The 17,281-nt window shown below is 41.8% G+C and overlaps 1 protein-coding gene across 1 annotated transcript in view; it reads right to left on the bottom strand.

Annotated features, from left to right (window-relative positions):
• Positions 1-2,480: 2,480 nt before the first annotated feature.
• LOC124553483 (collagen alpha-1(I) chain-like) overlaps positions 2,481-17,281 on the bottom strand; it is a 41,697-nt gene continuing 26,896 nt past the window's right edge. Inside the window, exon 2 of the mRNA XM_047127339.1 lies at positions 2,481-2,753. Within this exon, the coding sequence (XP_046983295.1) occupies positions 2,481-2,753 (273 nt within the window). The remainder of the gene's footprint in view (positions 2,754-17,281) is intronic.

Below are 17,281 nucleotides of genomic sequence, written 5' to 3'. Positions count from 1 at the left end.
GAATCCACTACTTAATCCTTTACAAATACAAAATGTATCATAATTGTCTCTATTCTATTATTATTCAGAGCTCACACACGTAATCAGTGCCTGTATATACATAAATAAAATTGTAGTTGCATAGTTATAAAGCATGTTTTACGTGGAAACGTTATAGAGTCTGATGTGAAAGATAACTTTAAAGGCGAGAGTGAATATTACGAGTTTAGCAGACCACATATCGTGGTTGTGGAGGTAAAACGGAAGTTAGCAGGAGCATGCAGCCTGCTCTGCTGCCGTTCGTACAATATCAGCATTACCTCACCTTCCATGCTGTGTTACAGTGATACAGTTGAAGTGATACACATTATGTCCCACCATGAAGACGTGCAAGACCAGATTAATATATCATGCTGTGCGGAAATGTAGGGTTGAAACGAAGCCTGGTGTTTGTTAAGGAGACGGTGAACTGTGGAGAACATAAGAAGCGTTAGCCTGCACTGACCCTGCAACACTGGTATCTACCAGCACGACAATGCGCCTCACTCATAGCTCCAGGCGTGCTGAAGTAACTCAGCCAACCTGGTTGTGACATCTAAGATCTAATCCAGGTTGCATGTCGTGTTCAGTTGTGGCCGAAGGTAGCCCCTGAAGCCTGTTCACGGCACCCTGATGACAGCAGTATACACCAGACCTGTTCCTACACCATTCCTACAAAACCAGCTGATTTCTTTGCTCAGAACGACACCCATCTACTCAGTTATTGTGTTACACGGATCTCCTCTGCAGGGTGTTGCTCAGCTCACCTGTCGCAGACATGCTGATTTATTGGCGTTTCATGCTGGACACAATCATAAGCCAAAATAACCAGTGGTGTTTGGTCGGAAAACACAGAATTTGCTATATACAACAAGCCTGGTCTGCTGCCTTTTGGACAACTTTACTGGGATGTGTTGTTTCAGCTGGACAGCTCTTATTGACTAACTTTCTGAATCACACAGCTGCTCTAGCGCAGATGTCCCTCATATCGTGTGTTACAGGTTTAAGGATCACTTTCTAAATATCCTTTGTGGCCAACTGTAACTTAAAATAACCCATGTTATTCTGTGAGGGAACACTAAACTGTGCTGGATTGCTCCAAGCTGTACTACTGTGCTACTTTTGGGGGTGATCTTTCAACAGGACAAGACATTTATACACTTTCACTACTCTCCATCACGTACCACAGTTCCCTCGGAAGTGACAAATCAGATACACTCTCAGTCGCGTGGCTTGGGAAACTTTAACATGAAGCGATCCTCCTGTGTCTGAGGAATTACTGCACTCTGCAGGTGTCCAGAGTGTTGTCTGCTGGGTGAGTAGGAGACGACGTTCCACAATAACACCGCCCTTTCTGTCGCTATCTGCGATAAGTGGCACAAGTTGTTCTGATGTCCATCAGCTCCACTGGCAATGGCATGCAAGCCTCATTTTTGAGTCTCATGTTTTAGAGGAACCATTAAGCAAACAGTCACAATGAATCGTCCAGGGCTGTCCATAAATCCGTAATAGTACGAGGGGCTGGCGATCTCTTTTGAACAACACGTTGAAAGGCATACCAGATATGCTCAATAATGTTCATGTCTGGGAGTTTGGAGCGAGTGGAAGTGTTTAAACTCAGAAGAGTGTTCCTAGAGCCACTATGTGGACGTGTGGGGTGTCGCATTGTCCTGCTGGAATTTCCCAAGTTCGTCAGAATGCACAATGGACATGAGTGGACGCAGGTGACCAGACAGGATGCTTGCATACATGTCACCTCTCAGAGTCGTATCTCGACGTATCAGAGGTCCCATATCACTCCAACTGCACATGCCGCACACCATTACAGAGCATCCATCATCTTGAACAGTCCCCTGCTGATATGCTGAGTCCATGGATTCATGAGGATGTGTCCGTCCATCCACTCGATACAACTCTTACTTTTCATTTTCTTTGGTAGATAATATTACGTTTATGACACTAGATAAGTCATTAGGAGCGAGTACTGTTAAATCAACGTTGTCTCGAAATCACGGAAGTTTTTAGCAACATACTGGCTGAAACAAAATATCTGTACAACGAAAAACCAGCCACTGTGGGATATTTCACTTTTTTATTCACTTGATAGCTAGTTGCGGGCCAGGACCCATTTTCTTCCTTTTACAAGTTGCCACCCGCTCAAGGAAGATGCGTTGCTTATAGCGATTACGAGGCAATAGAGCGACTGCTGTCAGGTACGTAGGTTGTTCTTGAACATTAGCCAGATTATCTGAAAAACAATTTGAACCAGAGGCTTTGTCTTGCAATTCTGATCGGCACAGATGAGAGGAGTCAGGCATCACATCTGGATAAAGAGGGAGGACATCCTGGCCACCAATCGGCTTAATGGGAGTAACAGGAGAAAGTCGGTAAGAGGTCGTAGGAAAGGGTGAGGTAAACGGAACAGACAAATTTAGAGGCGTCTCAGTTTTTCTGTTGTTTAATCATTGCAACACCAGAAATCCCAATGACTGCCCCACGCCTGTATGTTTCTGGAAGATGCTAGGACACACATCAGCTATCTCAAAATCCTTTTTCGCACCATCGATCCCACCAGTAGAGCAGGAGTCAGCACTACAGTATACAGCAACCAACAGACTCACTTCAGGGGGCGCTGTGTGAGGAGTAGATGTACCCAACTCCCCTCTGTCCTGTATACGGCATCTCTTGTGTTGCACTGCGGACACAGCCAGTCTGCTAACAACAGTTTCACGACCCTGCAACGAAGATCAAACTGAAAAGTCAGGAGCAGGTAGATGCGCTTCCCTCTGTTGCTCCATTGCACCTGGCCAAGACGTGGCAGCAATCTCGTGGGCAGTAGAAACGAGATCAGCAAACGCCAATTTCGACGCTGTTCCAAGGAGGACTTCAACACAATTATCCCCCACTAGCATATTAAATCAGAGGCGGCCACTTTAGGTGATGAGAAAGAACGTCGCTACTTCCTCATTATATGTTGTATGAATGCGGTACTCACAAAACTGTAGGTGGGAAGGAGTGTTGTATTTTTACTACTATCTCCACTGAACAGATCCTACTGTAACTCTGCGAAGGGTATTGAGTGGACTAGCGTTCGCATCGTATACCCGTCACATCACTCTAAGAGACCAAAGTAAACTGTTGTTATCTTCTGGCCAAGACGATGTGCTACACTCGAGGACACGAAAAAACGGAGGCAAAGTTGTCCAGGTATGTGCGTACTGTGGTGAGGCAGTAAACTGGCGACCCTCCCACCCGGCGCTCGATGCGGAACTACCCCTGGACCACGACTGCAGAAATATCATAGAAGAATCTATACCTTATGACGTCGTATTTGCAAATCAGAATTCTCTGGTCACTGTGTTGCATCTGAACTGTTCACGAATTTCTGAGAAATTCTTGTCTATAGAATGCGGCAGACGAATGCGTTGGCATCAAATTTCTGTGAACATTATTCGACAGTAGTCATTCATTTGATGTTCACAGGGGGCGTTCATAGAAAATACCAGCTCTGGAAAATGAGACAAGTGAATTCCCAGGTTGGAAGGTGTGGGGTACAGTAGAAGGATGCAATTCTCATGTTTGTCAGTAAGTAGCTACAAAAGTATTCTTCTGTTGTACGCTTTTCTTGTATGATTTTTACGTGAAGTTTTCACGTTTCTTTACAGCCGAGACGTACCCCTGTGTATTTTAGTGAGTTAGTAATTTGATGGTTCCATCAGGCAGTAGTTATGAAGATGAAAAGTGGTTATTTGTCTTATACTATTGCCTGGGTCTTGGAATGCCTAGATTCAACGTGTGTCTGGTTGCACATGGTTGAGGTGGGTTGGTCAACACATTGGAGGGAATGGATGTCTGAACCCGGCCGATCCTAACGTTTCCATAAACAATACCTCTTCTTGTCAATAAGAGTGGCTTCACTTGGAACTTCTCCTCTACCCACTATGTTCTGCAACTTATCCACTAACTCGATAAGAGCAAATTTGTCGTCTTTGCAGCTCTTAACCTTCTGACTACGTCTGTGTGTGTGAGCGTGTGTGTATTTACAGGGTGAGGGACTGGTGCCTGTACCACTGGTATAGACAGAACACTACCGCTTGTTACTGCTCTCACCCAGCGCAATGTATTAATTTTCATCGCTACAGTAGTCATTCCACTGTCACACAATGGGTAAATAGTTCTTTACTACTTTCTTTGTCACTGTGTTGTGTTTCTATCGAACTGCAGATGATACAGCGCTTTACTGTCTGCTGTTCTCATCTGAGAGTGTGTACCTGCCTTTAGTTTTTCGAACAAACGTGGAACGCCACATTCACGTTCAGGAGAAAGTGGAACAGGAAGTACGAGCTGGTCGCACAGGGAAAGAAATGAAAAAAAAAGTGAAGCTTCACTCACCAACAAACACAGGAAAAAATTCCAGCGTCATACAACACATTTAATTGACATTCAAAGACTTACGTGACGAAATGGCGCATAAAACCATGCCCATTGGTGTAACTTCACTTGCTCTTCTTCATCACCGGACCCTGACTTCATGTGTCGTCAACCATGTGTCTGCTACCCCTGTACTCGCACATACGTTATGTATATTCCCGTACAGAGGAGACAAGTTAGTAGTGGGGCAACCTATGTGCTACGACACTCTGCATTGTTGCCAAATTTATTGAAGATGGCGGCGATGACGTCATCCAAGATTCCGGCATGTAGACTTGGCAACAGCGCATGACGTCATCCAAGATGGCCGATTTTGGCGGGAAAATAGGCCAATTGCGCTATGTGCACTAACCTAACCTCCAGAAAAAATTGGCGGGAATTTTGAATTTTGGTGGGAAAATAGATCAATTGGGCGACATCCACTAACCTAAGCCTCCAGAAAAAATAGGCGCGAAATTCAAAATCCAACAGGATAATGCACGCACAACCGTACTTATCTTTATTATTATTCATTATTATTGATTATCATTTATTAACATTCATTATCATTTATTCTTATTTATATCATTCATGTGTGTATGCAGTCCAACTGTGTTAGTTCATACCCCTGCCACCAGAGAGTGCCGCCGTGACATCATTTAAGACGGTTGATACTGGTGGGAAGAAAGCCAATTGTGCTACCTCCACTGAACTACCATTACCATTCTCCTGGACATTGTCTTTGCTGAGCTGTCGTTGTCAAACCATCACCATATGTTCGATCATAGAGATGAGTGTGGGTGATAGAGCAGCTTTCAATAACTGCATTTCATGTAGACATTCTAGGAAGAACTGTAGCCACAGTTCACTACATGAGGTGTGGAAGCGTGTGATAATGGAGGAGTGTCGGAGGAATAAGTACAAGTATTCTGTTCAGCAGAATTCGACAATGGAGAGGGCTGGAGCCAGGATGCATTCCGTAACCAGCATATGCTCATCCACATGCGCAAACTGTAGATGTATTTACCATCAAGCATTCAATCTTCCAAAACGCAATAGACATTCAGTTGACAACAGTTCACTTCGGCATAAGCATATACGTACACTACGTATATACCATTGAAGACCATCCTGTAGAATGTGTTCAATTGATGAGTTATTGGTGTTTGACCGTGCTGAGTTTAACAGCAGTGTAGTTTGCAAAAATACAGCCGACGACTGCCCCCATACCCTCCTACATGCTGAATGGAAATGTGCATTAATCCTGGGACATATGAATAAGAACAAGAACACAGTCCTCCAAATAAATTCCCTCCAACGAAATGGTTTAAAAATGCATTACCCATCTCATGGAAACATCTGCTACTGCTGGAACTGTCTACCTAAAGCTAACATATAAGTTCCCAGCCCACAAGAGATGATTGCCTCCTATCCAGCAGAGCGACTAACTGATCTAGTTCACGTGTTCCCCCCTAGAGGGCACTTCGATAGGTCACGTTTTCACGTCATTCAACCAATAAGCACCCAGCATCATGATGATGTAGTTGGCTTCTATATAAGAACCACTCAGCAGCTCCTCGATCTCTGTTCCAGTCAGTCAAGATGGAGTATCAGTCGCCACCACAGCACAATAGGAGGAGGAGCAAACAGCATCAGAAAAGTAAGTCTCTAAATTATTGTTGTTATTATTATTATACTCCTTTCTCAGATGTTACGTCTGGTTAAAAATGGAAAGTGACATGGACCTTGATCAAGTGTGACTTCCTTTTAACTGTGTGGTATATGTTACATTGCAAGTGGAACTTTTGGGTAATTGAACATGTATCAATAATTACAGATTTCTGTAGTTGTATGTTTGGATGTAGCTGTATTGCGTTGATGTACTGGTGGATATTGTGTGGTATGACTCCTGTGGTTGATAGTATAACTGGTACAATGTCAACTTTATCCTGATGCCACATGTCCTTGACTTCCTCAGCCAGTTGGATGTATTTTTCAATTTATTCTCCTGTTTTCTTCTGTATATTTGTTGTATTGGGTATGGATATTTCGATTAGTTGTGTTAATTTCTTCTTTTTATTGGTGAGTATGATGTCAGGTTTGTTATGTGGTGTTGTTTTATCTGTTATAATGGTTCTGTTCCAGTATAATTTGTGTTCATCATTCTCCAGTACATTTTGTGGTGCATACTTGTATGTGGGGACGTGTTATTTTATTAGTTTATGTTGTATGGCAAGTTGTTGATGTATTAATTTTGCTACATTGTCGTGTCTTCTGGGGTATTCTGTATTTGCTAGTATTGTACATCCGCTTGTGATGTGATCTAATGTTTCTATTTGTTGTTTGCATAGTCTGCATTTATCTGTTGTGATGTTGGGATCTTTAATAATATGCTTGCTGTAATATCTGGTGTTTATTGTTTGATCCTGTATGGCAATCATGAATCCTTCCATCTCACTGTATATATTGCCTTTTCTTAGACATGTGTTGGATGCGTCTTTATCAATGTGTGGTTGTGTTAGATGATATGGGTGCTTCCCACGTAGTGTTTTCTTTTTCCAATTTACTTTCTTTGTATCTGTTGATGTTATGAGATCTAAAGGGGTAGTAGAAGTGCTAATGAAATTACAGTGGTGTAGCCGATGCATTTATATGAGTGATTGCTTTGTGTATTTTGTTAGTTTCTGCTCATTCTATAAAGAATTTTCTTAAATGGTCTACCTGTCCATAATATAGGTTTTTTATGTCGATGAATCCCCTTCCTCCTTACTTTCTGCTTAATGTGAATCCTTCTGTTGCTGAATGTATGTGATGTACTCTATATTTGTGGCATTGTATTGAGTGCTTCTAGGTCTGTGTTACTCCATTTCACTACTCCAAATGAGTAGGTCAATATTGGTATAGCATAAGTATTTATAGCTTTTGGCTTGTTTCTTGCTGTCAATTCTGTTTTCAGTATTTTTGTTAGTCTTTGTCTATATTTTTCTTTTAGTTCTTCTTTAATATTTGTATTATCTATTCCTATTTTTTGTCTGTATCCTAGATATTTATAGGCATCTGCTTTTTCCATCGCTTCTGTGCAGTCGCTGTGGTTATCCAATATGTAATCTTCTTGTTTAGTGTGTTTTCCCTTGACTATGCTATTTTTCTTACATTTGTCTGTTCCAAAAGTCATATTTACATCATTGCGGAATATTTCTGTTATCTTTAGTAATTGGTTGAGTTGTTGATTTGTTGCTGCCAGTAGTTTTAGATCATCCATGTATAGCAAATGTGTGATTTTGTGTTGGTATGTTCCAGTAGCATTGTATCCATAATTTGTATTATTTAGGATGTAGGATAGTGGGTTCAGAGCAAGGCAGAACCAAAAAGGACTTAATGAGTCTCCTTGGTATATTCCATACTTAATCTGTATTGGCTGTGATGTGATATTATCTGAATTTGTTTGGATGTTGTGGTTTTCCTATTTTTCATTACTATGTTTAGGAATTGTATCAATTTAGGATCTACTTTGTATATCTCCAATATTTGTAGTAACCATGAGTGGGGTACACTATCAAAAGCTTTTTGGTAATCAATGTATGCGTAGTGTAGCGACCTTTGTTTAGTTTTATATTGGTATGTCACATCTGCATCTATTATCAATTGCTCTTTACATCCTTGTGCTCCTTTGCAAGAGTGTTTGTGTTCTTCATTTATAATTTTGTTCTGTGTTGTATGTGTCATTAATTTCTGTGTAATGACTGAAGTTAATATTTTGTATATTGTTGGTAGGCATGTTATGGGGCGATATTTAGCTGGGTTTGCTGTGTCTGCTTGATCTTTAGGTTTCAGATAAGTTATTCCATGTGTAAGTGTATCAGGGAATGTGTATGGGTCTGCAATGTAACTGTTACATAATTTAGTTAGATGTGAATGTTTTGAGGTGAATTTCTTTAGCCAGAAATTTGCTATTTTATCTTTTTCAGGGGCTTTCCAGCTGTGAGCAGAACTAATCGCTCGGGTGACTTCATGTTGCAAAATTATCACTTCAGGCATATGTGGTATCATCTTGTGTCTGTTTCTGCTCGTATCCACCATGCATGCCTGTTATGTTGTACCGGGTTTGACCATATGTTGCTCCAGAAGTTTTCCATGTCTGTTATGTTTGGTGGATTGTCTATTTTAATGTGTGTGTTATCTACTGTCTGGTAAAATTACTTTTGGTTTGTGTTGAATGTTTGGTTTTTTTTTCCTTCTATTTTCACTTTTTTGTATCTTCTAAGTCGTTTGGCCATTGCTTGTAATTTCTGCTTCTTTTCATCTAATTGCTCTATCGCTTCTTGTTGTGGGACTTTACCTAACCATTTTCGTTTTTTGTCTGATATTTCATTTCTTATAAATTGTGTTAGCTGTCCGATGTCTTTTCTCAGTTTTCCTATTCTGATTTTTAGCCTGTGTTGCCTTGCTAGTTTTGTGTGTTTCTTCTGTGTGTTGGTTGGTTCTAATCTCTGCCTAGTGTATATATTTAGTGTAGTGAGTGCTCCTATATAAATCAGCAGTTGTAACACTTCCATAGTTGTATTTTCATTTATTTTGTTGTGTATGATTGTGTTGATAGTTGTTATTGTTGTTTCGACCTGTGGGTTATTTGGTGGTCTATGCAAGAATGGTTTAATGTCTGTATTTGTGTCTTTGTGCTCTACATATCTCAGCTGAAATTTTTCTTCTATAATGTGTGTGTCACTTCGTTTTCTATTTGTGCTTGTTCTGGTGGCTGTCTTAAGATTTCGTTTTCCTCTGATTGTTTAATTGATGCGTGTTGTTCTTTATTTGTTTGCTCTGGGATGTTTGAATCCATTACAGTATTTTCTTCTTCTTCTGATTGCACATTGTTTTGTTCCAGTAGTTGTTGTACTTGCTGTTTGATGTTTTCTGACTGGGGTATCCTGTTATTTTTTATTATTATACGGATCTGATCAGCTAGTCGTTGTTCTGTTAAAAATTTTAATTCTGGGTATCTGGTAATAAATGTTGTGTACACTTGTGATCTGTGTCCAGTTGTGTTGGTTCCTAGGTTTGTTGCTTGGTAATAACAGAACATGAGGTGTCAGTTAACTTCATCTGACCATCTCATCCTCTGTCTTTGTTTTCCTTCTAGGGCGGTTGCAGGAAGCATATCCTGCAAAACACCTCTATTTGTATTTAAATCATTTTCCAGTTGCCTAGCAGTGTCGTTACCATTGTGGGCGGGCGTAGGGTTCAAGCGTCGACCCCGACCATGACGGCGCTTGTCCGAGGCTTCATTAGTTCTGTCCTGAACTGACTAATCACACTAAAAGGGGGGTTAGCCCTATTAGTGGTTTGTTCTTTTCGTCACCTTTTACGACTGGCAGAACATACCAGGTGCCCCACGGGGTTTACTATCATTATTATTATTATTATTGCTATTATTATTATTATTTCTCTACCAACATCAGATCATTTCTTATGAATATTCGTCTTTGTCCTCCAGCAGCTCCACCTGTGACGCCGGCATCAGCAGGTCCCAGCATGTCCCAGTCCGCGCACGTGAAGGCCTCGGACTCATCCATGCAGGATCCTGTAGCTCAGCTTCTCAGCACGCTGGAGCAGGATAGCCAGGTGTTAATGTCGGTGCCAGAGGCTGCGCTTGACGTTGCTTCACAGTACTGGGCTCCTTTGTATGCACCGTCCACTGATCATAATCTCACAAGGGACGTCCCGCCATCAGTGCAAGAACAGCGGGCTAACCGCGCTGGTGTGGATGTCGTGGATGAGAAGATACCGACCGCCAGTCCACGTCACCCTTTACTATTCGCCTCAAGCTAGGTGTTAACCATTAGTGCTTCAAAACGTCTTCATGTAGGACTTGAAGTTTCACAATACAGTATCATGTCAACTGTGTTAGTGCTGGAAAATATGCTCAAAAGTATTAAAGTGAAATTTTCTGACTATGAGTGGCATGAAGTATGTCATCTAAAATCACAGATCAAGAAACATATGACTACCGAATATTATCCATCCCACTCCTACCGGGACATGTAGTACTGTGGCACTCTAACTGTGAGTATTCTATCAATGTATGATGATGCTACACTAAAAATTAAAAGTGCTGACGGTTATAGTATTTTCATGCATCACCCCACTGTTGATGACTTGTTCAATTTAGCCGTGGCTCTAACTAGCACGATAGAGAGGCTAAACAGGTGGTGCCCATATGTTCAGGCAGTGTACACCGACATCATTAACTGGCTTCACACATGTAGCATCCACACAGATGATATAGAACATTGTTTTAGTATGTGTACAACACCAGTGCCCAAGTCTTGTGCTATTCCTCGAATAAGTGTTGAAAATGTCGAACTCAAATTTACTGACAGAATACCGGACTATTGTAATTCGTGCATAACATTATGAGATATACGTGCTGAATTTCAAGCATACAAGAAGCAGCTGTTTTCCAAATACTGTACTTCTGCTGCACCGCTTAAAAAAGAATGTACTGATTTTTTCTCATGGTAATCAATTTGTAAATATTTTAATAAGTAAATATATTATTTTATAATATTAAATTTGTGATTGTGTTTTTTATTTGTCAAGACCAAATGTCACGTACGTTAATCTATATGACAGTCTTCCCTTTAAATGTACCACCTAGAGTTCATTCTATTGCGTAGCCGTTGTAGCTCAGTTGGTAAGGTGACTGCAATATAGTGGCTACACATATATACATATTTTTCATCATATAAAAGCGTATTCCACTCCTTGCCCTACCACAGTAGGTATCATGGCGTGCTGGGTGAAACACCCTCGTCGCAAGGACTTTGTTGTAAGGTCCTGTCATGATGACCAAGACCAGAAGACTAACAAGAATGGACCACTCCTTCCTGACAGCATACCAGTTATAATTGTACGTCCATCCAATTGCGGTTATACAAATGTCCTCATGGCTCTGTTAACGCACATAGATGGAGTCCTCTTCGAGCACCTTTTCGTCTCCTTCAAAACACTCTTTCAGCCCAAATACCAGTTTCTGAAGAAAATATTAGATGGAGTAAATGGTGTAATGTACAGAGCCTTCAGTGAAAGCGACGACGTCCCCCCACCTGAAGAGGTAAAGCCTAACACTGCCTTCATATTTGACGATGTCGCTGTTGAAAAGCAAGATAAAATTCGTAAATATTTCGACTTTGGCCGTCATATCGGTGTTGATGTATTTTATCTGAGTCAGACGTATTCCAGGATCCGAAAACAGCTGGTACGGGATAACGCCAACCTGATTATAGCATTCAAACAAGACAATCTCAATTTAAAGCACATTTACCATGCTCACGTAGGGACCGACATGTCATACAATGAATTTGTAAAGATATGTGCTGATTATTGGAACCACTCACAATGCGGCTTTCTCGTTATTGATGAAACTCGTAAACTGAATGACGGTAGGTATAGCCGGAACTTCCAAGACTTGCTCCATATATAAACGTGCAAAATAGTTTAGTGCTTGACACTACAGCATGGACAAATTCGCACACATGGCACGTGATCAGTCTGAGAGCTTAGGTGTGCAGAGACAGTATGTCCGCATCTACACCGATATCAAATTTAAAAATCTTGTGTCCAGACTAGTTAAAGTTGCAAGGGAACTAAACGACACTCAGAAACTTCTTGCCATTAACCAAAAGCGGATAGAGAACAGAATTAGCGCAATTGAGCAGCAGATAGAAGCCGAGGCTGTTGTTATTGAAGAAGATAGTGTAGGAAAATAGGAGAAGAAGAAGTACAACAAAGCATATATAAAACCACGTGATATTCCGAACTCTCATTAGTATCCTTCGAGATGTCGACAAAGCATAAAGTCATTCAGGCGCACAAAGCAGTTCGACATAAATTACGTTTGCTGAAGTTGGGACATTCCGATCGCGAGCAAACTGTAAAAGAAACTTTTAAACCCATTACCGAATCTATCACCAAGATGGCTTCGCGTGATAATGATCCAATAGCAGAATTCACAATCCAGTATCCGCCCGTTAAGATAGATAGAACATTTGGTGTCGGCAGGGAGAGACCGTACAAGCTAGGCTCTCAAACTATAAATTTATCCGATAGCACAATACGCATTGGGGATGGAGAGTTTAAAAGAACGCCTGGCTTAATGAACCTAATCTTCCTAAGGCCATCAAAAAACTGAAAATACTCTGCTGATGATCACAAAGTCTATCGTGAAATACTATACTTGACTGATCTGTACAAAAATCCTGACAGAACACTGAGAAAGCTGGAAAACTCTAAATACACGACCATTATACAACCCTTACTTAATGAACAACCTAAAAGCATTGGTGAGAGTGTAGACTTCCAGCATAAAGGAGTGAGCAATCATCCCCTCAGTACATATATTAAGATGAGCTGGATGAACTAATAGACAGACTTGGACTGTTGATGGCTTCGGCTGCTGTGGGAAATACAGCTCATTCGAATGAGGTTGTATCCATAATCTGCGAGCTTCGAGAGAGAGGTATCATCGAATAAGTATGGAGACCGTGCTTCGAGAACTACACAAGCCAGCACGCAAAACATACCCTCGTAGGCATGTCAGGATTAAGGGACTGGATGACTTGTGGCAAGCTGATCTTGTAGATATGAATCGATATTCACAATAATGTATTCAAATACATTTTAATGGCTATTGATACATACTCTAAATTCGCATGGGCATTACCTGTGAAAACGAAAACCGGTAGAGATGTTGCTGTGGTGTTTAAGCGTTTGCTGCAGACAGGAACGAATCTATGCCCGGCCAATCTTCAAACCGATCACGGTGGAGAGTTTTACAATGAACATTTCAAAACTGTGATGGAGCAGTATGGCATACACCACTACTCCACGTTTACCCACCTTAAAGCTAGTATCGTCGAGCGGTTGAACAGAACAGTCAAAGCTCAAATGTGGATGCATTTTAATCTTCGCGGTTCGTACAAGTGGGTAGATATCCTCCCACAGATAATTGCAAAGTATAATCGAACCAAGCATAGTACAATAGAAATGAGACCGATCGATGTTTGCGATAATTTACTCATGGACACAGTATATTTCCGGATTAAAATGCTGGACCCTCGCAAGCAGAGGTTCAATGTAGGTGACTTAGTACGTATTCCAAAACAGATGACAGCGTTCGAGAAATCCTACTTACCAAACTGGTCCGCCGAGATATTCACAGTATCCAAAGTGCTGAGAATGAACCCTAGGACATATATCTTGAAGGATGGCAAGGGTGAGGAAATTGCAGGATGCTTTTACACTGAAGAATTGCAGAAGAGTTCTCATCAAACGCGTCATAAGACATCGCGGGAATAGAGCGCTAGATAATGGTTAGGATGTCCATCATCAGAAAACAGTTGGATTGACGCTGACAATTTGGTATATAACAGAGAGCCTAGACATCTATCACGTTAGTAGCTTACCATGCACTTTAGGAGACATATCATAACAAGAGGTGAAGGTGGTGTTCTCGACAAATTACCTGTTCAATTGCACATTCCAGGATATAACTTCTGTGGGTCTGGAACAAAGCTTCAGAAACGTCTGGCAGGCGGTGATAAAGGTATTAACCTACTAGACGAAGCCTGCCTCGAACACGACCTCGCATAGGCTGCAAATAAGGATCTCCCAGCACGCCACGTCGCTGACCGAATATTAGCAGATGAAGCCAAGCAAATAAGGCGAAGAAAAGATCTCGGAATACGCCAACGCGTTGCTGCATTCGTGGTTGATAAAACCATGCGTGGAAAAAAGAAGTTGGGCTTGGGGGTGATGAATTTCAAACGAATTATGAAAGCAGCTCGAACAGCTTTGCGTGCGAAGAACAACCCCAGTTGTTTGAAAAACTGTATTCTCACTTCGATGTGTGCGGCAAAACGTGTGTTGAACGGTAGGACCAAGAAGAACAAGGCTGCAATTAAACCACCTAGGGTCCTACCAAAGACTTCAGGTGGAATTATCCCGTTCCTCGTTCCAGCCCTTGCAACCCTGTCTGCTGTGGGGTCGCTTACAGGCGGGGCTGCAACTGTCGCCAAAACGGTTAAAAACGCCCAGAATGCTCATGCCCAACTAGAGGAAGCCAAAAGACATAATCGCGCTATGGAGGCAGCGGCTATCGGAAACCATACAAGAAAGGACTAGGTCTTTTCATAAATAAAAAAAAGTCCGTTAGTTATCCTACCTGACCGAGCGCTCACGAATAGAGATCTAGTTAAAATTGTTAAAGAAAAACTTCACATTCCCGCGTTCCGAGAGGTCTTTATGCGCGATACATTACCGAAGATCATGTGGAGGACTAATGAGTGCGGAATTGTAAACTTAGATGCTGCTGGGGGTCCAGGGACCCATTGGGTCACGTATGTTAAAAAAAAGGCCAAATACAGTTAAGTATTTCGATTCATTCAGGGATTTACAGCTACCTGAAGAATTACAACGCTACTTCACCAGCAAAAGACGCGTCTTCTACAATTTCCGGCGATATCAGGACTTTAACACATACCTGTGTGGTCATCTCTGCGTTATGTTCCTCATCACAGCTACGGCGAACCCCCACTAGAATGCGTCATCGTCAGATCATGTGTGCGATGTATAAAAGAGCTGTCATTGAACAGATGACCATCATTTGATGTTTATATGCAATGTCGTACACTCTGACTTTAAAAGAGCGAGGATCAGTATTACGTGCAAATTACTTTCCGCCGATTGATTTAAGTGCAGGGGTGAGGAGTATTGCACTGATTGTTCTAGAGACGTATAAGAGCATTCCAAATATCACACAGAGCAACAGTAAACTACATCTTGAAATTGACAGCCGGAAGGAGATTCTACAAATACAACCTGGTGCCTACGATGTTAATGATTTAAACGAACTCTTAAAACAGTCAGGAGAAGGTACTGAACCATGGGCAAACATTAATACCCTTAAATCTGAAATACTGACAGAGTGTGCTACGATCGACTTTACACAGAGATATTCAATTGGTCCACTGCTAGGTTTTGCGAAGGATCGTGTTTTGGTGAAGGACGCCAGTAAATTTTACACATCAGATGCTGTAGATATACTCCCGGCGAGTAGAATCCACGTTGAGTGTAATATTGCCACAAACTCATACCTGAATGATAAATTGATCCATTCAATTTACGGATTCTTTCCTACAGTTGGCACAGGGTATAAAATAGTTCAAGCCCTCACAAACGCTATATATCTCCCAGTGACTATTCAGACACTGGACTACCTTGGACTGCGTATTGTGGACCAGAATAATCAGCTTGTTAACTTTAGAGGAGAAGAGATCATTGTACGCCTGCATCTAAGGCGAGATGTGAATAAGGTACAGGGTCCGGCATAAAAAACTCCCCGATTACAAAGTAACGTGCAGCGGACAGTAGAAGGAGCAGAGTGGTGGGGGGCGCGTCGTTAAGTAGCTGCCTACGTGCCGTTTTCAGTGTACGCCATGGCGTGGTCTGGTGAACATCGTGCCTTCGTAGTGGAAGATTTTATTCAAAATGGCGAATCGCCTATTAATACTCAACGTGCTTTTCGCGTTCGCTTTGCGCTCGGACGACGGGACCCTGTTCCCGATAAGAAAACAATTTATTCTTGGGTTGCTAACTTTCGTGAGACAGGTTCCGCATTAAAAAGGAAACCACCTGGACGACCACGGACTGCAACAGGCCCCGGAAATGTTGATGCAGTTAGAGCTTCAGTTCAACAATCTCCTCGACGATCCGCTAAAAAGCATGCGGCAGCATTACGGATATCTGATTGAAGTGTGAGAAGAATCTTGCATCGAGATCTTAAAATGCATCCTTACAAAATTGTAACTACGCAGGAACTGAGTGAACGAGACTGTGGTGTCTGTGTAAGTTTGTGCCAAGACCTTCTTCGGGACATTCGTCCCAACGATATTGTGATTTTTTCTGATGAAGCACACTTTCACCTTGCCGGAACAGTGAACAGCCAAAATTGCAGGTACTGGTGTGAACACAATCCCCAAGAACTTCATCAACGACTACTTCATAGCCCTAAAGTAACAGTATGGTGTGCTGTTTACAATTCCGGAGTGATCGGTCCTTACTTTTTCGAAGAAAATGACAGGAATTTAACCGTCAACAGTGAACGCTATTGTGCCATGCTCCGCGACTTTCTCCAACCGCAACTAAGGGAGCTTTTTGGTGAAATAGAGAACGTGTGGTTCCAGCAAGATGGTGCTACTGCCCACACAGCGCGGCAGTCACTGGCATTGGTGAAGGAAATGTTTCCTGGACATGTGATCTCGTTGCGTGGAGACATTGGCTGGCCCCCACGATCGCCGGACTTAACGCCCTGTGATTTCTTTCTTTGGGGCTATTTAAAAGCAAAAGTTTATGAACAACGTCCACAATCTTTACGAGCCCTGAAAGAAGCAATTACACAAGAGGTTGAAGCTATTCCACCTGAAATGACTCAAAGAGTAACGAATAACTTCAGGGAAAGACTCAAACAGTGTGTCGACAGTGCAGGAAGCCATTTAAGGGATGTTTTATTTAAAAAGTAAGACCAGAAGAGTATTTTCTAAAATGGCATAATATGTACTTCTATTTAGTATAAATAAAATTGTTCTACCTTATTTGGTTTTGTTTTTATTAGCTTTCCTTAAAGGGGAGGTTTTTCTACCGGACCTTGTATAAGGCTAGCACACCAGGCTCACAACCCGTCAGTGCAACGCGGAAGGGCAAGGTGATAACACGCCTTAATTACGAATTCCTCATTTCAGCAGGTTTAAAACCGCAGAATGACGCCGCTCAGCGTAACTCAGTCAGTAGAGTATGA

Source organism: Schistocerca americana, chromosome 11 (genome assembly GCF_021461395.2).
Source record: "Schistocerca americana isolate TAMUIC-IGC-003095 chromosome 11, iqSchAmer2.1, whole genome shotgun sequence".
Lineage (NCBI taxonomy): Eukaryota > Metazoa > Arthropoda > Insecta > Orthoptera > Acrididae > Schistocerca > Schistocerca americana.
Note: the sequence above shows the minus strand (reverse complement) of the source record. Positions and strands in the feature narration are given on the sequence as shown.